Raw genomic sequence first — 25,622 nt, 5'->3', positions numbered from 1 at the left:
TATTAAAAAAAATAACAATTGATGTTAAAATAAAGGGATAATTTTGAAAACCTCCTCTTAGATTTTCTACCAAAAATAAATAAATAATAATTGATTGGAGGTGTAGTGGTCTGTAAAGTCTAAAGACAAATCTCCGAATACACAATATCAACTTTATAATTTTTTTGGATGTATTATTACTCTTCTAATTAAATGATTACCATTTTTTTTAATTTGAGGTTAACCTGAAAATTAAGTAGAAATCGATTTTTTTTGGATATTTGATTTGAATATTTGGATTTTAGATTGTATGAATTTTGGATTGGGTTGTATATTAGATCTAGTACTATCGGTTTTTGGATATTCAAAAATTCAAAATAATTATATCTTTTATTTAGTCCTACCCATATCAAACATTATTAATACTAATAAATTCATTTTCTAAAGGTTCAATAAATTAGTATCCTACCACCATCTATTATATTATTAAGTCTATTATGGAATTGTACAATATGGGTAGAAGGGTGACCTCAATTCTTGTTAATGGTAAAAATTATAGATTCTAAAGAACATATTATTATGAGAATTGAGGTTGTTAATTTCATGGTAGAGGCTCAAAAGTAAAAACAAAAAATTGAAATATCCAAATTGATTAATCCAAAAAACAAAAATTAAACTAAAATTACACTATCAACATTATAATAATATCTATAAAATATTGATGGGCGAAAAATTCAAACAATATTATTAAGGAGTTTCACACTTTTAATATAGTATAGATGACTAATAATAATAGCATAATCACAAGAACGCCCAGGAAAAACACCATGGTCATCAACTTTAATTTGTGCTCAACATTGAAAATAACAGCTCCTTCGGGGATTGATCTAAGTGGTAGTTCATTGCCAACAATAAGAGTGGTATCCCTACATTAAACGAATTTGCCTCAAGCCTTAAGCAGCACACGTCCCTTTGGATGTTAATTGTTGCACTCTCTCATAATGGACTTCTCATGGAATTTAGATCTTACAAATACGACTATTAAGGCAAAGCAATATTATCTTATACGAATAAAATTTTAATTAATTAAGAATGGTAAAATATTATGATTTTTACCTAGATCAAATAAGAATTTTAATTAATTTCAAAATCTTAAATATTAGAATTAAAATAATAATTAAATTGACATTTAGAGATGCTCCTGCAAAAAAAATCATCTATATTATTATAAAGATAATAATATATACACTATATCGTACAAATATTTTTCAGCCTTGTTATAAAAATAAAAAGAACTCCAAATAATGTAATAGCATACAACACTATTATAATAGTGATATCACAATTTTAACCAAAACAAAAGAAACGTCAACTAATTTCATTACCTACAATGCATAGATTTTTGTAGACCAACTTTCGCAAACAAACAAAAAAAAAGTACGTAAAGTAAATCGATTAGAGTTATATCTTAATAGTTAGTGTTTTATGAAACTAAGAATTTGATTTGAAATTTTGAGTTTCGCTGCATTTTTCTGGGTGAGGTCACAACCTAGCAAACATAAACTATGTCAATTAAAAAGTATGAACCAATTTAAATAAAATTAAAGATAAAATCTCACGATACCATAAAACACATATAAAAATCACACAATTTGGTAAAACCCAAAAAGCAATAAATGAAAATGTCTGCGGCTTATAAAAGAAAGCAAAGTGCAAAGAAAATATAAATAAATAGAGAAGAAAACGAATGAAGGATTCTTAGAATTCCTTGAATACGTGTTTGACGATACCTTAGTATCCTTTTGAATGTAACATTAAAGAGATAGTGTTTAGTTAAAATTCTATTTTAAGTATAGTTCTTATCAAAACAAGTTATATATAACCGAGAATAGAAAAATATAAGACAAATACGGAATTACCTAAATTATAATTAGGAGTTATGGTAACGTTGTACTACTTCTACTTTTTTTTATATAAATAAAATTCTAATTGATTTAGAATAATCAAATCTAAAGTAGTCCAAAATTACCCAAATTTAAAGTTAAAACTACCCTTATTTAGGAGTCTAATCAATACATATTCACGGAACTTTTTCATTATTTTAGGTATAGTCAAATATTATTTTGTCTTTTGTTTTAGCATTACGTTAAACCTTCTTATAGCGTTACGTTAAACCTATTCATAAATAATTTTGGTCAATTATTTTATGATTTATATTATAATAAATAATTAATACTATTAAAATATCCTACATTAATAGGAGTCAGGTCTGCGTGCACTCTACCATCCCCAGACCCTACGATGTGGGATTTCACTGGTTTGTTGTTGTTGTTGTATTAAAATATAATATAACTATTGAAGGAAAATAGAAAAGCCGATATAACTGTTTGTTTTTTGACGTTTTTTTTAAAAAATTGGCCTATTTTTTAAATCTTTTTTGCCTATTATTTTGGACAGAATTTTTTTTTCTATTTTTTTTGTTTTTTTCCGGGACGTTTTTTTTTTTTACATTTTTTGACAGTTTTTTTGCCTATTTCTTTCGACATTTTTAAAATTATTTTTGCCCATTATTTTGGAAGCTTTTTGAATAAGTTTTTGGGATCAAATCTATTTTAGTTGGAGAATTTCTTTTTTTACATCAGCTAGGAATTTAATCATAATAAGAAAATCTTTTCCATTTAATTATTATATTTATTATAATCAATACTAAATATTATTAAAATAATAATATAATAATTGGAAAAAAATAGTGAAAATACGATTTTATTTAAAGCAAAGTTTTTAATGAAGAAAAAAAAATTAATTAATATTTTAAAAATCTTCATATTTTTAATATAATATAGAAAATAAATATAAATAAATAAATTCTTATACACTCTATCAAAATTTTTTCACGAGGGATTACTTTTAATAATGTTTAGATTTAGGCATAAGGGAGTGACTTAAACCTAGTCCAATAGCTTCGGGACTATTTGGGTTATTTTGGTCAAGTAGTATCACTTTCCTGGGGATTTTAATTAAAAGAGACTTTTGAGTTATCTATTTGAGGATATAGGACACAAGTTTTAAAAATTGGGTAAAAGGGACTCTAGTATAATTAAGTATTAATGAGTTATGCTAATTTAAAAAAGAATATTTTTATACACCCCAAAGTTTTGTTATTTACAAATAGGTCCAACATATAAGAGGGTTGTAAAAAACACCTAAACAACTTAGGGTTGTTTAAATATCTTCTGATTGTTTGAACTAAACAACTTTTGGTTGTTTAAACAACTTCTGGTTGTTTGAACTAAACAACTTAGGGTTGTTTAAATATCTTCTGATTGTTTGAACTAAACAACTTTTGGTTGTTTAAATAATTTTTGGTTGTTTAAACAACTTCTGTTGTTTGAACTAAACAATTTAGGGTTGTTTAAATATCTTCTGGTTGTTTGAACTAAACAACTTTTGGTTGTTTAAATATCTTCTTAGTTGCTTGAACAACTCATATTTATATAAACATTTACAACATATCCTCTCTTCTGTTCTCTTTTCTTTTCATCAATTTTTTAATATAATTTTCACAATCAAATCGGAGTAAATGAGAATGACAACATCCGAAGAAAAAGAAGATGAAAACACAAAAAGTTTAAAAAGAAAGGGAAAAACGGAGAAGAAAAAAAGTAAAGAAGTTAAGGAAGAAGAAGATGAAAGAAAAAGAAACAAGAGCGTTTAAAAAATGAAAAAAAGAGAATAGAAGAGAGGAGGGAAATGAAGAACAGAAGAGAGAAGAGAAGAAGGAAATAGAGAACATAAGTTTAAAAAAGTGGAGTAAATGAATGAAAATTAGGGTTTTATTAAAAGTTTTTGATCTTTTAATTTTTACCCTAAACTTTTAAATATTCTAATTCAACCCCATCTCTTCATAATTAACATCTAATTAAAAATTTATAATAAAAAAAAATACAAATCCCTTATCTTTCATTTAAGTATCAAAGGTCCTTTTACCTTATTTTCCCCACTTTCCTTGTACGACATTTAACTTGCAAGTGTAGGTGGTACAGTAGTACTTTTGTTTTGAAATGACAATACAAAAGAGGAAAAGAAGATGAATCTCTCCTTTACTCTTTCTTTGCCAAAAAGCGGGAAACATTATAATCTTTTGTTTAAGAGAGTCACCAGTGATTTGATCACCCCAAGGCTTCCTACTTTTTTTTTTGGGTCTAGGAAAATGAGTGACCCATTTGAAGAAGAAATTGATGTTCCTCCATGTATACTGGAAGCACCTTTGCCATACTCTGTAGAAACGATGCTCGAGAAAATCTGCAGCGAGCAGTGCCAAAAACCACCGGATGCTGGCATTAGAAGGAGGCTTGGTTCTATCGGCGAAAAAGGGTCATTAGAAATACTCAAAATCATATCATCTCGTCCTATCAAGAAAACTCTCTCTGCTTTTCTTGTTTACTTGATCGATCGCTACCCGGAATGTCTCTCATCTAGCCCCTTCAGTAGTCCACTCAAACGCACTTCTTCGCCTCTTCTCTTTCCATCTCCAGGTACTAATTTTCTCTAATTTTAATTTTTTTTGTCATTAACTAACTAAGAGTCCCTTTGTATTAGCTGATTGTAAATAATTGATAAGTTTTAAGTTTTGAAAAACATTTTTAAGTGCTGAAATTGATTGTGTGAATAATCTTTACATGCAGTTGATGTTTTTGCTAAAAAGGTGTTGATGAAGTTGTTTTTGGTTGTTAGAAGGACTAAAATATCTTAAAATATTTGTAATAAATTATAAATTTAAATGTATACATGGGAAGAGAAAGTAAGAAGTTCTGTTTTGAAAAAGATATGTCGATAATTGGAATAGGTATTAAGGATAAAATCGTAAAATATTTGGTTAAATGAAAATTACTTAGATGCTGAAAAACCATACTTTTGACTGATCTGGTTTATATGGACTTGGCTTATAAACACTTGGGGGTCGATTGGTGTCCACGATAATATTAAACAGTCCTGGGATTAAATTATGCTCCTGCTTAATTTGTTGTTTGGTCGGCAAGTCCAGGATAAGTTATCTCAAAATTAATAACTAGTAGTGGGATAAGTTATCTCTCCCCTTGGATAGTATAGTAATCTCTAGATAAAATAAGTAAAATGACTAAGATATTCCTTTAAAATCTTTTTATACATCACTTTTCACATTCATGTATATTCACATTATTTTAAATATCACGCATAAAAATATTCACAACCTTTACTACTCATTATTTTTATGATATTCTTCATATTTTTCTATTAAAAAATAATACTATATAAATATAATTTTTATTTGTGAATTTATTTAACTAATTCTTATGTTTATTCATATTTTGATTTCTCTACTACCGAATTACATATTTTAAATTATATATTCTTTTAGTCACTTGAAAGCTTGTATCTTATAATATCAATTAAAATGAAGATAATTTTAGTATTTTACAATTTAAGAGTGATATGCATTTAAATGAAGTAATATAAATAATAATTCCTCTTTTACTTTTACAGACTTAAGACGGAAATTGTATTTTAAGGAAAAATAAGATGAAAGTTTTATTTTCAAATACATACGGTAGCCATCATGGGAATGCACACACAAAAATATTTAAGTTAAACAAGATGAAAGTTTATTTTAAGTATGAATAACTAAATCTTGCAAAAAAAATATAAAAAACTAAAAATAGAGTAACATGTATTTTTGTAAACAAATAACTTGTTCTTAAAATTTATGCAATGCATATTATTTTGAATACAAAAACCAAACAGTCAATAAGAAATAATCTCATCATAACTCGTATTCAAACCAAACGACCCCTTGGTGTTTACCAAACACATGGATCAGCTACAAAGTGCTTATAAGCTAGTTTGATCAGCTTATAAGCTTAGCCAAACACCCTCTTATTATATGTTTGTATTTTCTATGCTTAGAGGGTAAACGTGTACAAGGTGAAAGTTCTTTTAAAGGTGAAAGTCCTTCTAAATCAAAGCATGAGATGGGCTCCTTGGCCTGTGGAAGCCCTCAGAAAGTTGCTCGCCAGTTATCATTTCACCAAGAGCCTGAATCTAATTGTAGAAGAACCTCACTTAATGTCAGCCAACAGTTGATGGTCCTCAATGAACTTGAATTCAGAAAATTGTTTTTGGTACTGAGCTACATTGGAAGGTTAGTCCCAATAGCTTACTACTCTTACTGGAATAACTTACTAATGTATGACTAGAATCTCTGCTGTTGACAGCAAAAAGTTGGAAGATATTATATCCCCTCAAATTGCTGATGATATTGTAAGAAAGAAAAATCTTCCCATGATTGATTTTGAATCAGAAATTTGGAATGCTTTTGGAAAAGTATGTTATGCTGAGTCAGATAGATCAAAGGTACATAACCTCTCCTCAAAGGCGATTCATTTTTTTAAAGGGAAATTTCGCAAATAATCACTCTAATAAACTTTATTAGGCTCCTTAGCTATAGTTTGTATATTTACGGGCTGTAGCTATAGTTTAAGCTGCCTTGTTTGTATAATTCGCGGGTTTGTATAATTAGAGGATGGTTGAGCTAATTTTGTATAAACTCAAAATAACGAATTTATACAAACACAAACATCTGAATTTTAAACAGTTATACAAATTATATTATACAAAATTACATTATACAAAAGTTATACAAATTTCGAATTATCCAAACATGCGAATTATACAAACTCGTACTGTAATTAATGCTAAATGTTAGTGACAAATTGTAAATTAGCTCAACTATAGCTATGTTAACTAATTAACTAGTATATGTTTGTTTATTCACGTAATTTTCCCTTCTTTTTTAATTAACACAGTGTTTCTAACCTTCGATCTTTTTTTCTTTTGTCATTGCTCAAGTGCATCTTTTATGTATGGATTTTTTTTTATGGTTTTATATATTTGATAATTACTCTATTAGCAACTTGAAGGGGAGCCTTGGAGTAACTGGTAAAGTTGCTGCCATGTGACCAGGAGGTCACAGGTTCAAGCCTTGGAAACAACCTCTGGTAGAAATGCAAGGTAAGGCTGCGTACAATAGACCCTTGTGGTCGGGCCCTTCCCCGGACCCTGCGCATAGTGGGAGCTTTAGTGCACTGGGCTACCCTTTTTATTTTCTTACTCTGTTAGCAACTTATTTTATCCTAATTTGGTTGCTTCTTATAATCTGCCATGGTTATTAAAAGGAAGCTTAAAGATAAAATTATCTAGCACCTGTTGAAGAAAGCAAGGAGCCATACTCTGACTTTTGTGTTTTGAAGAGTACAATAAAGAATACATTCAAAAGCTTTTATTTTTTTTTGAAAAATAAAGGATCAAAGCAACTCAACAACCTCAATATGCAGATGATATTAGTTGTTAATATTTGTGAGGAACATGCAGTGCCATGTTTTTTTCAATTGTAGAAGTGTAGAAGAAGATATGTTACTTGGATCCTTCACCACTTCCTTTGACATTTACGTGCAAATGGGTGTGTGGATCATGAAGATCCTTTCGCAAGAATCTAGAGTACTTGTGTAACTTAAGAGTATAAGTAATATAATCATATAAAGAAATGTGAAAGTGTGGCTTTGAAACTTTTGGTGGTATTTAATATGTAATAGAACTTAAATAAACACAATCGATGATAATATCGGGTTGATCTTGTAATGAAAAATGACAAATTTGTGGAAAATGTATTTAACAAATTTGAGAATGATTACCTCACGAAAAGAAAAAGAATTATCCTCAGGTAGCTCAAATTAAGGCATGGCCTAAAGACAACACTAAAATCCTGAAGATGAAAAATTAGAGTTGAACCAGTTTAAGATTGATAATAGCGTTCCCAAAAACAGAATAGAATAGCTTCATTAATGCTTGAGTAGGTCCTTTGAAAGCAATGATTTGGTTCCCCCAGTTGCATTTGATTATAGCAATGGATAGATAAAATATGGAGAGTTCCTGCCGATGTTGAAATTAAAGGGTTAGCTGGAGGGTATTTGCTGTTTGAATTCCTATGTAGGGTGGATGCACAGAGAATCAAAATGGGAAGACGGTTTTCCTACAGGAGAACTTTGCCTGGAATGGTGGTAGTGTGGTGGTCTCTGATCAGTGTCTTTCACCTGGAGAATAACAGACCAAGCAATTTTTGGATCAAGTTGTTCAGTTTCCTGACCCATTTATGGTCACAAAGTATCTTTAAGATGATAGGTGATCGCTTGGGAGTCTTTTTGGAATAGATGATGATAGTAGACATAGAACCTATATGAGATGGGTTAGAATCTGTGTTAAATTCACGGGCATAAAGCTTCCGACATCTATTGATTCCGACATTCCGTGGTTGAATATTGGATATTTACTGTGCCGTTATGGGTGGAGAAAGATTTGATACAATTTTCTTTTAACAAATACTGTACAGTGGCTAATTGTTATACTAACTCAAGGTGGCAGTTCAACTTTAGGAGAATTCCCATGGTTGGGAGCTGGATGAGATTAGTCACTTATTACATATTTTGGAATCTGTATCTATCGATGTTAACAGGTGGAATTCTCAGATCTGGACAGCTAACAAAGATAGCACTTTATCTATGAAGATTAGCTATATCCTTTTGCAGAAACAAGCAGGACACGGGAGATTTAACTTGACCATGAAAAATGTTGGGTGTAACTAGAGCACCACCTAAGTTCACCTATTTTGGTTGAATTGCAGTTATAACCGAGGATATGCTGCAAATGGAAGGTTTTTCGTAAGGGTTTGTTTGGAAAGTCACCTGGTAATTGGAATTGGTGTAGTTACTAGGTGGTAATTACATAGCCTGCTAATTACACAATTCAGTAATTACAATGACCTGTTTGTTTGTTAGAGTGTAATTACAGTGTAATTTTCATTGCCCTGTTTGGTTGGACAAATGTAATTATACAGTTAAATTTTAAAAATCAAATTTTAAATAATTAATATTATTACTTCAATTAATTAATGAATACAAACTTTTCTCCTGGAGACAATGACAAACAAAATAAATGAAATTTATTGTGCCAAGAATATTATTTAACTTATCATGATAGCTTCGTAACTTCAAATCTTATGTGCCTTAGCTTCGTCAGTTTTGATTTAATTTAAGTACTTTTAAGCTAAAATAATTATTAAGCATTTTGGAGTATTTGATGAAATAACTTTTGTAAGGTTTGATGAAATGGACTTACAAGCTATTAGCCAACCCGTGGAATAATCAAGACACCAAGAAGCAGTCCCATACACCACCCGAAAATAAAAAGGGAAAGAAAAAAGCGAACATATAAACATTCAAGAAAGAGATTAAAGCCAAATAATTGAAAATACATTTTTTCAAGATAAACCAAGTACAATAGGTGCAAATTCCTTTTTTTTTTTTTTTGCTTTTTTGTAGAAGTGAAAATGTCCAAATAAAAAAGAAAGAAAAAATGTTTTGGTATTCCAAATAAAAATATATTTAAAAAGGTACTATTAAAAAATATTATGTAATTACACCAATTCCTTATCCTTCCCAGAGAATTGAAGAGTGTAATTACTCTCCCTCAATTACACTCAATTTCTCTCATGCCAAAGAATTACTTGGCTTACCAAACATGTCAAAAGAGTGTAATTACACCAATTACACCAAATCCCAATTCCATTGTGGCTTTCTAAACAAGCCCTAATGTAACAACAACATACCTAGTGTGATCCCACAAGTGGGGTCTAGGGAGGGTAGGGTATACGTAGACCTTATCCCACCTTTGTGGGGTAGAGAGGTTGTTTTTCATAATGCAATACTTTTTTGTGTGTGAAGAAGCCAAAGAATTATTTTTTGAAACTGGTAAACATTGTATTCTTCAGCTATAAGGATATGCTGGCCACCACCAAAAAATGGTAATTACAAGCTTCCTCTGAAGTGTAAAATCTGCTCTATATCTACTATACACAGTTGTATACACCAAAAAAGTAAAGATATTATACAATTCCATTTAACCTTGTGTATGGAACTGGATCTATCTTCAAAACACCTACCATTTCTTTCCCTTCATACTGACCACCATAGTCATGATGGTATTAACCTCCACCATCTCTTTTGACTCCTGCTGCCTCCTATCCTAAACCAATATTTTAGCACCTCTGATGTATGTTCTGGCATAGTCCAGTTAACACTGGAGATGCTGAGAATTAAATTCCAGATTTGACCAGTGAAATTACAATGCAAGAATAAGTGATTACCCTGGACTATCAGTCTACCCTTCTTCTGAAGTACTTTCTGTGTTAAACATGCTCTCTTTATCACTAGCCAAGTGAAACATTTCACTTTTGTAGGGATGTCCTTCCACAAATATTTCCAGAGCTGTTTTGGTCTCCCAGCCATCACCTGGAGGCCTCTTCTGTAAACACTACTGACTGAGAAAAGGCCATCTTTGCTGTGCTTCCACAACGTCCTGTCTGTGGCATTTGCGTTTATGATCACTCCACCTAGCATCCCTTATAACTCTGCCACCCTTTCCACCTCCCAATCATGGAGAAGTCTTCTAAAAACTAAATCCCGTCATTCTTCAGTCCAGCAATCACTTACATTAGCATCAGGATGATCACAAATTTGAAAAATATTTGGGAAGAGATCCCTAAGAGAGATTGTTCTATCCAAAATCCTTCCAAAATTTTGTTTTAGTGACACTTCCCGCGTTGATATATAAGGTTGCCTCCATTTGTGGCCACAAGCTTCTAATTGATCTCCATACTCCCACACCATAAGGTTCTGCTATGTTCTCTGTATGCGAAGAGCTTAACTCACCATATTGCTGACAAATAAGATAAGTATGAGATCTTTTCTTAACATATGTGGTGTGCAATGGCTGATGCCTCAAGCTGTCAAAGGAGTGTTAGAAAGCTGACAAAATCAGAAACTGGGCAGAATGAAGTTTAAAGTATGCAGGTCTGGAGAACCATCCCTCTTTGCATCATATGGACTATTTTTCTTGAAAGCAATAAGGGGTTCTTTAAAGATCAAAAACTACATACTCCCTCTGTTTCAATTTGTTTATCTTACTTTCATTTTCAGCCCGTTTAAAAAAGAATGCGTCTTTCCTTTTTTGGCAACTATTTAATTCTTACTTTCAACATAGTATGTTCAAGACCATAAGATTGAAGGGCATTTTGGTACATTCAGCATATTCCTTTTAAGACCACAATATTTAAAAGTCTTTTTTACTTTCTTAAACTCCATGTCAAGTCCAAACCAGACAAACAAATTGCAAAGGAGGAAGTATATCATTTGTGGAAAACATATGCTTACAAAATTTATACTTTTGGTGCAGGAACAGAATGATAGAAAACATATCCGTCTTTTTAAGTGTTTTGATTCTCTGATATTGGTAATTGTGTATACATCTTTGTAATCACTTGATGTTATTTTTGCAGTACCTTCTTGATACTCTAGGTCGGTCATAGTTTTGGGACAGCCCAAAATATTAAAGGATAGGCCAAAAAATGGAAAGAGGAGAGTGTTTTTTATGAACTAGATTCAAGGTCAATCTAGTTAGAGACAAAATGCACATCTAATGGAATTGTAAATCTGCATGGCTTTATAAGCTAAACCATCTCTCTCTCTCTCTATTTCCCACTTGCTAATTGGTAGAGACAACATACATAAGTTGTACCTGTGGTGAAGGTAGTGCGGAAAGATATGTAATTGTGTCAGCTTATTCTTTCATCTATTTTGTGGAGTAACCTTATCCTAAGTATGTCTTAGGTGATGCTGAGCACCTTGTTTTACAGATCTTCTTCGTCATTGCAGTACTTAGACTGGAATTGCAGAAAGACACATATCTACTATTGCCACATTAAGCAGAATGGATACTGTACCTTCAAGGTTTGTATTGCCAATCTGTGGTCACTCTTTTTCATGGATCATTTACATTGCAATCCCTACCGCCTTACATCTGAATCCTCTTTTCCAATTAATTGTTAGGGGGAGTATTGCCAGCGTTTGAAGAACTTTTGCATACTGAGCATAGAAATAAAAAAGAGAAATTGTTTCTCTAGCAGTATGGCAATTTGTTTCTTTATATATTGTTGTCAAATTAGAATATTTTTCTTATTTTTACTTGTGACAAAAGACCTTTATCTTATTTCTTTTCAGTTTTTAAGAGATTTTATTGTATTCAGTGACAATCAGTTTTGGCTTTAGGATTTCTGTGTAGCATAAAATATGATAGTTTCTAATTCACATGTCCTTGTATTCTTAAGCTTACATTTCCTAGTTCCTGGTTTGACATTAATCAAATTATTTGGCTTTGAATTATCCAGGGTCCATACTTGAACACAACAAGGACTCACTTACAGAGAGCCCTGGGAGATGACAATGTACTGATTGTCAAATTTGTTGAAGATACAAGTTGTGCCAATTTAATTGTCGAGGAAGGCATTCTTGTTGGCTTGAGACGTTACCGTTTTTTTGGTAACATTTTATTCTTTTCCTTGATTTATGAAATTCTCTTCTTTTTGTATATTGTACTTTAACTTGTTATTGGTATGTTTTCTTGAAATTTCATTTTGGTTCTTTTAAAAATAACAAAAGAGAAAAAACAAACAACATACCTAGTGTAATCCCACAAGTGGGGTCTGGGGAGGTGGAGTGTATGCAACCTTTACCCTTACCTTGTGAAGGTAGAGAGACTATTTCCGATAGTCCCTTGAGCCGAGTAAGTATGTCACAAATCAAGTATGTTAAGCAAATACAATAGCGAAGAAGCCATGTTGAAAACAATTAAGAAGACAAAACAAGTAGCAACAACAAATAACACGATAACTGAAGCAAATGAAGCAACAAATACTGATAAGTGAACTAAACAATGCTTGACTACCTTCAAAATTTCTACCTTAATCCTGACCTCCATATCTTCATATCTAGGGTTACGTCCTAGGTCAGATATAGGTGACTCATGTCTTGTCTAATCACCTCTCCTCATGATTTCTTTGGTCTACCTCTAAATCTACATTTACCACTATAGCCAACCTCTGGCACCTCCTGTCTGGGGCATCTGCACATCTTCTCTTCACTCATCCAAACCATCTCAACCTTGCCTCTCTCATCTTGTCTAAAACATAGGCCACTCCCACCTAGTCCTGAATAACTTCATTCTTGATGCTCTCTCTCCTAGTATGCCACACATCTCTCTCAACATTCTCATTTCTGCTACTCTCATCTTTGGACGCGCGAGTTCTTGATCGGTCAACACACCTCTATACAACATAACTAGTTTGTCCACCACTTTATAAAACTTATTTTTAAGGCTTGGTGGTACATTCTTATTACAAAACATCGGATGTAAACTTCCATTTCATCCACCCCACTGTAATACAATGTGTAATATCATCATCTATCTCCCTATTTTGTTGGATTATTTACCCTAGATACTTCAACTTTCCTTCTTAGGGATGACTTGAGTTTCAATCCTAACTTTTACATCTGCCTTGTGGGTTACGTTGATGAACTTGCGCTCTAAGTACTCTATTTTAGTCTTGCTCAACTAGAACCCTTTAGACTCCAAGGTCTGTCTCTAACCCTCCAGCCTATAGATAATTTTGTCGTGTGTCTTGTCAATCAAAACTGTGTCATCTGCAAATAACATACACTATGACACCTCTCCTTATATATGTCGCGTCAATTCATTCATCATCAAGGCTAATAGATACAGACTAAGAGCTGAACTTTGGTGCAACCCCATTACGCTTGGAAAGTGATATGAGTCTCCTCCCACTATCCTCACTCAGGTCCTGGCTCCATTGTACATATCCTTAATTTCACAAATATATGCCCTATGTACACCTTTAACCTCCAAACATCGCCATGAGAATCACATTCAAGACTTTGTCATAAGTTTTTTTTAGGACAATGAACACCATATGCAAGTCTCTCTTCATCTCCCTATACTACTATATCAATCTCCTTACGAGATGTATGGCTTCTGTAGTCGAACGCGTGACATGAATCCAAATTGGTCCTCGGTGATGGATACACCCCTCCTCATCCTCATCTTTACCATCCTCTCCCAAACTTTTATTGTGTGACTTAGCTTGATACCCCTATAATTATTGCAATTCTGAAAGAAGAGAAAAAGCAACTTAGTGTAAACTTGAAATTCATTGTTATCAACATAATAGAAAGATTGCTTATGTAGGAATTTCGAGCAATATGAAATAGGGAAAGTTTTCCGATTCTTGGAATGAGTATTCTACACAATATTCTAAATGATTCTTTTGACTTCCACTTGAGCTTATAATCTTGAATAGATGAAAAAAGAACTGCGGTGGAAAATGATTTTTAGCCGCATAAAAGAGGACTCCTTTGAGTTTATGAAATAAGGAAAATGGTATCATTCTTGATATTCCAAATTATTGTGGCATAATCATTAAATATATTCCACACAATATTTTAATTGTTCTCTTATTCATTTTTTTTTAATAAATATAACTACATTTACAGAATATTTCTAATGATTCTATAGAAATTCTTAATGCTTCTCCCGAGTTTCAATAGTCCCCATCATGTCACACTTCCATTATTATTCTTTTCAGTATTGTCAGTGTTATTATTGTCATAATTGCTGTTACACTTGATAATCCTAAACTTTGGCTGCATTCTAATTCTTTTCTGACAGTATGGTTCCTGTGCAGTGTATAAAGATGATAAAGAGAAGAAGAAAAACCCAGCTATGATGAAGACAAAAACAGCTTCCTTGAAATGCTACTTTGTTAGGTTTGAGTCCATTGATACTTGCAATGATGGAGGATCCTATGTATTTTCTACCAAAAGAATCAGTCAAGCAAGGTGTCATTTCATGCATGTGCATATGGTTTCTAATATGGCAAAATATGCAGCCAGGTTGGTCTCCTTGATAGTCATACTTAATATTTGTTGAGCTTTCTTGGCCGATAGTAAAATTATGCATATATGCAGGCTTTCATTGATTCTATCAAAGACAATTAAGCTTCAAGTGAATCTTGCTTCTGTCACCATTGAAAGAATTGAAGATATACTTTGTCGGGTAGCAATTTTCTGTTTTCATATATTTATACTTCCTGTTGTGATTTTCTAGTAAATATGTCTAGCAAATCGTTTATCCTTTTATTTCAATTAATTGTAGGATGAAAATGGTTGTATTATTCATGCCGAAGATGGTGAACCGTGTATACATACTGATGGAACTGGTTTCATATCAGAAGATTTAGCTATGTATTGTCCCAAAGATTTTTCCAAAGCAGAATCTATAAAAGATGAAAATTATGAGGTATGCATTATTTCTTTATTCATAGAATAGAAACCCTGAAATTGGAAAGTGTGCAGATTTAAAGTTTCAATGCCGTATACAGAGCTTCCCTGAGCATCTTCTAAAGAAAATGGAAACTTGAAAGTTATACTTGAATCAAAAATAGGGTTAAAGATTACAAAATGAAGGTTTAAATGTTTGCACAATCTTGATTTTTAATAAGCTACAAACAATGTTGAGGAGCCTTTGTTTTTAGGAGTTTAAAGAGCATTTTATTCTAAATGACTAATTTGTAATCATTGAGAGGTGGAGATTCAACATTTTCCTACTTCAATTTGAATTTGCAGTTCTGTATGAATTGTAGCTTTGGTGACTTACAAATATCTATTCCTCCCGTACCAATTTATGCGGCAGACTTTCCTTTTTTAGTCTGTCTCTAATAGAATGTCACTTTTTTATAATCAGATACACATTAACTTTAAAATTCCCATTTTACTCTTACAAATTCATTTATTGCCACACAAATGTCCAAGGTTTGTTTTAGGCCATAAATTTCAAGTCTTCCTTTCTTTCTTAAACTTTGTGCCTAGTCAAATGGTGCCACATAAATTAGGAACGAGGAGGTAATATCTTAGTATAAAGAATCATAGCTCATTTTTATCATTACATCCAAAGCATTTTGATTTTTCTTCATTGTTCTTAAAGTGTTACCATCTCATCTAAAAATTTAAGCTATTAGAAAGATCACACTTTTATTTACTTAATTATGTCATCAGCATGCATCCTCACGTATGAGTGTAATTCGTTTGCATGGCTAAGCATGTAATTTTTTTTTCTTTTGATATGGGTGACGGTGAGATTCAAACCAAGAACCAAATTTATTGAGTGTTATATGAGGAAGACAAAAATGGAGCATCCTTAAACTTAAGAGACCATTTGAGTAGAAATTTGGTCCCTGTCCAATCCTACACCTCAAAATGAAATGTAGTATAGCTGCAGCAATAATAAACCCAACAGAGGTTGGGGTGGATTCCATGAGGAGTGCGCGTATGTCAAGGTGTCCAAGAGTGTGTGAATTTGTGAATTTCCCAAGTTTTCTTCAAATAAAAGATTGGTTGAGTAATTAAATTTAAAAATAGACTATTTTCTTAGTTAGGAATTTAATCGAACAGTTAAAGTGCAATAATAATGTTTTGTTTTCCAATTAAGGGATGGACCGGGGTTGTAGCCTCAATATGGCATAGCTACTTCATGAACACAAGTATCTTGCTCAAAAACATAGGATTAATGAAAATAATCTAATTGATAGTTATTTACTAGAATTTTCCAACTCTAGCTAGCTAATCCCTAGAAGTTCTTTCAAACCCAAGGGAAAATATTAAGACCCAATTGATAGACCAAGTAAGTATCTCCCTATTCCTAGTTCGATTCCATTAATAAAGCATAATAATTCCTTAATATATTCAATTTTTTGCTACTTGTTAAAAACCCAATCCAATTTACACTCTTCCAAGCAAAGAAAAGATATTTAGAGCTTAATCTAGTGTTTGCAACCACTAAGTTGACAAATAAGCATGTAAAAAAGTAGATAAATCACAACCCAAGTAATAATAAGCAAGATAACTAGTATTCATACAACCCAGCTAATGGGTTTAGCTATTCATACTAGAAATGAAAAATACATGATGAAAGAAAAAGAAAGGCATAATTAAAGAGTAATTAGGAAAGAAAATTGATGCTCTACGGTGAAATCCTTCAATACCTTGCAAAAGTAGCTATGACTGCTCCGCTTCTGCAAAAGATCAAAAAGCTCCATAAGAAAATGACCTAAAGACTATTTATAGTTGTCTAAAAATTGTGATAAAAATGCCCCTTTCAAGTGCCAAGTGTTGCAGCCAAAGTAAATGTGGATCACACTTTCAGAATTTTTCTTCAATGAATTTGTGCGGTCCCACTTTAAAGTGTGACAACACTTTTTGCTCCAATTTCTTCCCAAATTTTTTACCAAGAAGTGCGGAGTGCACTTAAAAGTGTGCTGGCACTTTTCTCCTTCTTGTCTTCCACATTTCTCCATGCTAGTCAAATTTTCACCATCTAAAATTTTGCCCAAAAGTGTGGCCTGCACTTTCAAGTGCGTCCACGTTTTACTTGGCTTTGGCTCCACAATTTCTTTGCCAGAAAGTGCGGCCAACCCAATAAAGTGCTGACACACTTTCCTTTGCTCTTTTTCAAAATTCTTACTTTCTTTCACTTGAGTCCAAAAGCTTCTATCTTGCACGGTTTTGTTCTATTTCCTCTCCTTTGATGCTTTTTTGAATCTTCAACACTTCAACATCTGAAAGCTGGCAATATTACAGAAGTTTTGGCTAGAATTATCACTTTAAGACTACAAAACATAAAGAAAACGAATATGGATAAGATGGCAAATGTCAACTATTCAAAATTCTTTGGGATTGTGCATCATCATTTGCCTATGCTGATATTTTTTCGTTCTTGGGCTGGTATAACTTCATCAATCATATAAGTTTTTTCAGAATTTTGTTGATATGGTGGACCTTGATGACGTGAATGCAGAAAGAAGAGCAAGCGTATCTTGGAATAGGGAACCGGTAACTAATCTATGAATACTCTATTATACTTGATTTTCCAAAATAAGCTTCATTAATTATCTCATTGTTCTTCCTCCAAGCCTTTGTTGATGCAGTGCCGTTTGTTCTTCAACGGTTGTGCTGTGAAGGGAACTTTTCTTGTTAATAGAAAGGTATTTCTGCATCTTTCAATTAGGATATGCTATATGTTTAATCCTGTATCTGATCATTTTTTCTTTTAGCTTTGTCGTATCACATAAGTCCTAGATCATGCACTAAAAAAAACAAAGAAAGGATGTTTGATATATGAAGGTTCCTATATATGCCTTTGGGCATTTCATTTGTTTGACGAATACTGAAGAATACCTGATTGATGTACCACAAACTCTTCTCTGTTACTCTTATTTCCTAAGCGCATCAAGTTTGAACTAATTCCAACATCTAAAAAGCAATCTTTGAGAAGGGAGGAATTGTTCATGAAAATGTCCAAGAAAGTTTTAATAAGAGGTTGCCTTAGTTTAAAACTTGCCATCATCTCTTTACGAGTAATATTTGATCAAAAAGGTAGCATCCCTGTATTTTATCATTGGATAATGATCAAAAACTCAGAATTTGTTATGGAAGATTACAAATCTATTATTGAACCAAGAAGTGATAAACTATTGAAAGAATGAATACGAGTTATAATTAGCCACACATTTGTGCAACGCTTATGTTCTGTCCTATCCCGGGTTGGACTATGTGATAGGTTTTGATTTCTATTGAGTTGTTCATGGTATTTTATTTGATGCCCCTATTTTCTTTCAAATACTTTAACCATGTGTTTATCAGAGCACTTGCTGCATTTATAAGAACTAATCTCTCGCCACATGCGTTACGCGTGTACCCTTTATCTAAGAGTATTAAGACACCACATAAAAAACATATCCAACTTGAGAGATTGTATATCTTCTTGCAGACTTCTCTAATAATTCAAAGCAGTTAAAGAAATATTTGACACGATGGAAGAATCAATTGATATATGTAGTTGTTTATCTATCAATAATGAATTACTCAAAGGAATATTTTGTTTCACAAAATTGAGAATCGTCTAATTGCTCGATTATCTTCATGCATTGACACGGATATACCAAAGAGGTAGTGATATAAAACAAAATCATTGTTAGAAAAGATTGGAGCAATTATGTAAGGAGCATACCTCAAGTAGAGGCGGGAATAAAGCTAGCCGGCTTCTTTGCAATTCAACTTTTGTCACTAGACATCATAAATAAAAAGGGCAGCCCAATGCACTTAAGCTCCCTCTATGCGCAGGGTCCGGGGAAGGGCCCGACCACAAAGGTCTATTGTACGCAGCCTTACCTTGCATTTCTGCCAGAGGCTGTTTCCAAGACTTGAACCCGTGACCTCCTGGTCACATGGCAGCATCATAAATGTGTATAAGAAATCAAATACTCAAAGGATCATCATTTTAAAAGTAATTGTATTATTATATGCCATGAAATATGCCCAAATATTATTTAGAATTCTGCAAATCGAATATAGAAAAAAATAGAATGTTGGAAAAATATAAAAACTCTAATAAATACATTTACAACCTTAGTTATCCTTGCTCTGCATGCAGCTTCTTCTGCCTCGTGAAATTTCTTTGTCTTCAAGCTTGGCCTTAGCTGATTCTAACTCCATCTACTCAACGGTTGTGAAGCAAAGCTTATTCCCCTCTGCCTCTTTCCTCTCTTGAATTTACAACTTTATATTTCCACTTCTCTTTGTATAAGCTGATGTTTGATCATAATTGGATATCTGATGGGTTTCTTTCGCCGGATGAGAGACAATTTATTAAAAAATTAGTCGTAACTTGTGCATTTGTTGGGTTTCTTACACGTTGAAATAGTTCATTAACATGACTGCCGTTACAATTTGTTTTGAATATTAATTGCTCTACTCATTACACTTTGAAAGGTTACAATTTTTAATGTACAATAGTAAATTATAGCTAAGAGTCATTAGTATCCATTACTCAAAAGAAATAAATTGCTTTAATTAAGCTTAGTGCTCAGATACAGTGTACTCGAGAAAATCAACAACCTTGCTAAAACTGACATCTTAATCTCTCACATTTGAATTTTTTTAAAACTTTTTTCATTTTTGAAAATTATATTAGGATGTATATTTACCCTTTTTTACATAAATTGTTTTTGGAACTGTAGTTTATTGAATGACAAACATGTCTTTCAGTTTTATATGGATATTTTAACTCATTTAAATTTTCACTTTAGTTGCTCCCACTTTTAGTATAAAATAATTATGAATTAATGAATATAATATGATAATATGATTAGTATTTAATATTTAATTAGATGTTTTATTACATTTTGATTTACTCTAGGGGCAAAATCATAATCCAACTTTGAAGTTGAGAGCTTCCCACTTTCAATATAATATGATAGATGATATAAAATTTTCACCATTTAATTTCATTCTAATGCCCCTTTTGGGAGTGCGTTATGCTAAAGACATAAGTGCTTTAGTCAGGATATGGTACTTCTTCAAGTGTTTGAAAGAAAATGTTTTATATTGATTTTAGGTTGTAAACTTTTTGTTAAGACCAACAGTTTTGACCACAATCAATTTGAAGCTATTCAAGTTTGTCTCAAGGCCTAAAAGTTAGGCACCACTTCAAAAAATTATTTCACTATCAAATTAAACCGGAAGAAGGAGGGCTCATTATCCATCGAGTTCCTAACTGTGCGCCAGTGGTCCTCGGGATTTCTTAATTATTAAAAAAAGAAAAAAAAAAACTAATAGAACTTCTGCTTATAGTTGGTTCTGTAAAATAAATGCTTTTATAAAGTTACTGTAGTATACACATGCAGTTGATTCTTTGTGGAGCAATTTGCTGGTTATTGTTGTTATTTTCTTTTCTGGATAATCCATTTTGCTGGATAATTTAAAATAAGTCAGCATTGTGTTTAGAACTTTTCAGGTAGTGCTTTCAAAAAAAGTACTTTTAAAAGTGCTTGCTTAAAGTTTTTGATAGTCTTTTGACAGCACTAGTTAAAATAATACTTCTAGAGAAGCTACGGCGAGCCCTATTAGTTTTTCATCCAGTTTTCCTAATGTCCTCTAGCTAGAAGCTTATCCTTCAAAGCGGCTCTCCTAGTTTACCTTGTTTAATTGGAGAATCACATTTGACTTGTACATCTTCTATTGCAATTCCATCTTTGACCAGTTATTACAATATATAACGTTTTCTGTGTTGGAACTTTAACATTCCAGCTAAATAAAAATCCTAGGTACCTTTTTGATAATTTTTTCTTATTGATAAAAATCAGACTGTTGTTATGTGGAAATTTTATCCCCCTTTATTTGGTTGGTTCTTGTGTTTCTATTTAGTCTTCAATAATTGCCTCACTTTTTCATCAATCCAAATTCTTAGATTGGATCACGGAAAATTCATATTAGACCCTCAATGGTGAAGGCTGAGATAGACTCAACAATTTCAAGTATACCAACTTTTAATTCATTGGAGATAGTTTCAATCAGGTATCCTCTTTATCTCCTGGGCACTGATTCACATTGAAAATTGAGTAAAATACTTTTTCTGAGTACATAGGACAATTTTGTATATGGAAAAAGTCATTATCTTTTGGATACATTGCTGACTACTGTTAAATTTTGCACAAGAGTGGATTGATATATTCTTCTATGTGATGTTTAACTTTGCCTTACCATTTAAAAATCCTCCATTAAGCATTAATCCTCATTAGTTCCCTGCTTTGAATTTTCATTCAAACTCAGTTCCCTTATTAATAAACCTCTGAAAGTTAATCCTAAAATAATCTTAGAAAATATTATGCTTCCCCATTCAGTTGTGTGTGTTGTATGTCTGTCTGTTTGTTTTAGATATTAAAGTAATTCAGCAAAGTTGGCTGAAGGGGGTGCAACCCTGTACGGATTATCTTTTACTTGATGACCCCCCCCCCCCCCCCCCCTCTGATTCCCGCTCTCTCTCAGAATATAAAATATGAACTCATAATTTATTCTTTCTTCTCTTTACTTACCAAAAGAGAATAATTTCTTTTCAATTCTCCTTGGATTTGGGAAAGAGTACTGGAACAGTAACGATCTCAAGTAGTATATTATAAACAAACACTGCCAATTTGATTACAATATAACTGAGACTTGAAGGAAACAGAAACAATACAAAGCATTAATAAAGATAAAGAAGGTGATGAGGATGAGAAGAACACAGGGGTGAGAATAAGAAATTGCTATAACTTGTTGCCTACTCTTAACTCATCCTCATTTTAGTTATTTATACCAACTCCCAGCACCTGCGTTGTCCTTCACGTGATTTTCCCGAGTCACCACATAATCAATTAATTTCTTAGGCGCAGTCCTCATACGCATGCTTCTCCTTGGTGCCCCACTCGTGTTATCCATCTCAACAGAATGTGGGTCCACAACATTACTCCCTTCCGAATTGAGAACCTTGTCCTCAAGGTTCAAAGATGGCAGTCTCAAGGTTCAAAGATGGTGGTGGCAAATCAGAATTAGAGTCAGTCAATTGTAGAGGAGTCACTTGATTCTCAGGCTGTCCAATACAACGTTTGAGCAATGAAACATGAAAAACAGGATGAATTTTCGCAGCCTCCGGAAGGTCCATTTTGTAAGCCACTGCACCTATTTTCTTGAGCACCTGAAAGGGTCCAAAAAACTTGCGCCCAAGTTTGTGGGAAGGCTGCAAGCGTAACGAATGTTGGCGATATGGTTTGAGTTTGGCATGGACCCAATCTCCCACTTGGAATTGGATGTCAGTGCGTGCCTTAACTGCATTAACTTTCATACGCTTCTGAGCCTTGGCCAAGTTCAACTTGAGCAACTGTAAAACTTCATCCCTTTGTAACAAGAATTGTTCCACAAGATCACTCGAACTGTCTCCCATGACATAGCGAGTTATAGACGTCGGTTAGCGGCCATAGACTGCCTCAAAAGGTGTCATGCCCGCTGAAGTTTGGAGGGAAGTGTTGTACCAGTATTCAGCCCACGGAAGCATAGCAACCCAATCTTTTGGAGCATCAACCACAAAGCAACGTAGGTACTGCTCCAAGCATTTGTTCAAAGCCTCCGATTGTCCATCGGTTTTTGGGTGATAGGCAGTACTCATGGCTAAAGTAGTCCCTTGCAGCCGGTGTATCTCTTGCCAAAAATCATGAATGAACCTAGGATCGCGATCCGTGACTATTGTGCGTGGGGGACCATGTAAGCGGATGATGTCAACCACAAAAGCCTCAGCTACATTTCTGGCTGTGAAAGTAGATGGAAGGGAAATAAAGTATCCATATTTGGACAAGCGATCAACTGCTGTCATTACTGTGGATTTTCCTTTTGAACTAGGAAGATAGGTGATAAAATCCATGGCGATATCTTCAAACACCAACTCGGGAATTGGGAGTGGCTGAAGAAGACCTGAAGGGTGATGGTTGAGATCTTTCACTTGCTGGCAGATTTGGCATGCGGAGACAAAAACCTTCACATTTTGTTTCATGTGTTTCCAATAGAAATTAGAGGCCAAGCGATGGTATGTTCTGGCAACTCCAGCATGCCCGCCAATAGAAGATGCATGAAACTCCAGTAGCAATTGTTGGCATAGAGAAGAAGCTGAGGGAATAACTAGGTGCCCTTTATAAAATAGTAACCCATCGCTTAGAAAATAAGCTGGAAAAGAGGTGGGGCTCGTGAGGATGGACTGCTTTAGAGCGAGCAACTCTGTATGGCTGGTATTAAGTTGTCTTAATTCACTAAGAAGAGTGGGCATGCTCCCAGAGAGTGCCATGTGAACAACCTTCGGAACTCTAGACAGCGCATCAGCCGCACCATTGTGTCGGCCAGGTCGATAGAGAATGGTGAAGTCATAACCAACCAATTTGCTAAGCCATTTTTGTTGCTCAGGTGTATGGATGGTTTGGGTGGTCAAGTTCTTGAGTGACTGTTGATCAGTTATGATGGTAAATTGGCGTCCCAACAAATATTGCCTCCATTTGCCAACGGCTTGAATAATGGCAAACATTTCCCTGTGATAGGTTGAAGCTTGCTGCATACGTTTGCTAGGTTTTTGACTGAAAAAGGCCACTGGATGGCCATTCTGCGATAATATAGCTCCAATGCCCACGCCGGAGGCATCAGTTTCCAATTGGAAGGCTTTGCTGATGTCCGGAAGTGCCAAAACAGGGGTGGAGCTGAGACAAAGCCTTAAAGCATCAAAAGCTTCCTGTTGGGGTACCGCCCAAACTAAGGCCTCTTTACGTAACAAGTCAGTCAATGGGGCAACTATGGATGCATAATGATGAATGAACCGACGGTAGTATTCAGCCAACCCTAAAAAGCTTCATACTTCTTTCACAGAAGAGGGCGTAGGCCACTGTTGAATGGTTGTAATTTTAACTGGGTCTACTGCTAAACCAGTGATAGTGATAACATGGCCCAAATAATCAACAGAACATTGGCCAAAGACACATCTCGACCGCTTAGCAACCAATTGATGCTCCTGAAGTAATTGCAAGACTAATCGTAATTGTTCAAGATGGGCATCCCAAGAAGGACTATAAACCAGAATGTCATCGAAAAAAACCAACACAAAGCGGCGCAAATAAGGGCGAAATACATCATTCATGGTGGCTTGAAATGTGGAGGGAGCATTGGAGAGACCAAATGGCATAACGAGGAACTCGTAGTGCCCTTCATGAGTCCAAAATGCACTCTTGTCGACGTCCCCTTGTCTGACCCGAATCTGATGATAGCCCGATAATAAATCCAATTTAGAAAAAAATTGGGCACCATAAAGCTCATCAATGGTGGGAATTGGAAATCTATCGCGCACTGTGACAACGTTCAAGGCGCGATAATCCACACAAAAACGATAAGTGCCATCATTTTTGCAAACTAAAAGAACGGGCGAAGAAAAGGGAATGGTACTGGGACGAATAACCCTGTCACGAAGCATATTCCTGATTAATTGCTCCATGACATTCTTCTGGAAATAGGGATAGCGGTATGAACGGACATTCACTTGTTCCGTCCCTGGTAACAAATGGATGGTGTGATCTTGGGGGCGCATTGGCGGAAGGCCTTGAGGTTTCTGAAATATAGAAGAAAAAGAGTAGAGTCTAGTAAGGCAGTAATATCAGGAGAAAATCAACTACCAGGTTCAAATGGAAATAGGAAGAGATGGCATCAGTAGCTGATAAACGACGGAGGCTATGCAACTGAATAGGTTGCGCGTCCAATGGGCCACCATGTCAATGGTATCGCTGCTCACTATATTGGAATTCAAAAATACTTGCCCCATAATCAGTTACCACAGGACCCAATGTAGCCATCCACGATGCCCCAATGACCAGATCAGCTCCATGGATGGCTAACACAAAGAAATCTAGATGAAGGGTCGACCCCTGAACTGTCAACGACACATTCCGACAAACACTGTCACGCTTGAGAAGTTGTCCACTTCCCACCACCACAGAAAAATAGGGACCGGTGTCACTGGAACTTGGCCACCCGAGATTGAATGAAATTATGTGTGCTACTGTCGTCGACAGGTACTGGAGAACTAGTGACATGTCTGGTGAGGCGAATCACATGGTCAGATACGCCGCCAGTCAAGGCATGATATGAAATAGTGGAGTGAGCCTGAACCTCCAAACACTGAAGTTCGTCGGCAAGGACCTCATCAGAAATAATAAGTGATGGCATAAGCAAGGGATCCTCAGCCTCATATGA

The 25,622-nt window shown here is 34.0% G+C and overlaps 1 protein-coding gene across 4 annotated transcripts in view; it reads left to right on the top strand.

The window, feature by feature from the left end:
- Positions 1 to 4,034: 4,034 nt before the first annotated feature.
- Positions 4,035 to 25,622, top strand: part of LOC129889065 (probable RNA-dependent RNA polymerase 3) — a 33,234-nt gene continuing 11,646 nt past the window's right edge. The window contains exons 1-11 of one of the 4 annotated variants that reach the window (XM_055964181.1): positions 4,035 to 4,514; positions 5,923 to 6,157; positions 6,231 to 6,369; positions 11,781 to 11,855; positions 12,293 to 12,443; positions 14,663 to 14,870; positions 14,946 to 15,033; positions 15,133 to 15,276; positions 17,781 to 17,864; positions 17,945 to 18,016; positions 21,280 to 21,386. In XM_055964181.1, the coding sequence (XP_055820156.1) occupies positions 4,067 to 4,514; positions 5,923 to 6,157; positions 6,231 to 6,369; positions 11,781 to 11,855; positions 12,293 to 12,443; positions 14,663 to 14,870; positions 14,946 to 15,033; positions 15,133 to 15,276; positions 17,781 to 17,864; positions 17,945 to 18,016; positions 21,280 to 21,386 (1,751 nt within the window). In that variant the 5' untranslated portion in view covers positions 4,035 to 4,066. The remainder of the gene's footprint in view (positions 4,515 to 5,922; positions 6,158 to 6,230; positions 6,370 to 11,780; positions 11,856 to 12,292; positions 12,444 to 14,662; positions 14,871 to 14,945; positions 15,034 to 15,132; positions 15,277 to 17,780; positions 17,865 to 17,944; positions 18,017 to 21,279; positions 21,387 to 25,622) is intronic. The other 3 variants (XM_055964180.1, XM_055964178.1, XM_055964179.1) reach the window with 3 other exon arrangements.

Source organism: Solanum dulcamara, chromosome 5 (assembly GCF_947179165.1).
Source record: "Solanum dulcamara chromosome 5, daSolDulc1.2, whole genome shotgun sequence".
Classification (NCBI taxonomy): Eukaryota; Viridiplantae; Streptophyta; class Magnoliopsida; order Solanales; family Solanaceae; genus Solanum; species Solanum dulcamara.
Note: the sequence above shows the minus strand (reverse complement) of the source record. Positions and strands in the feature narration are given on the sequence as shown.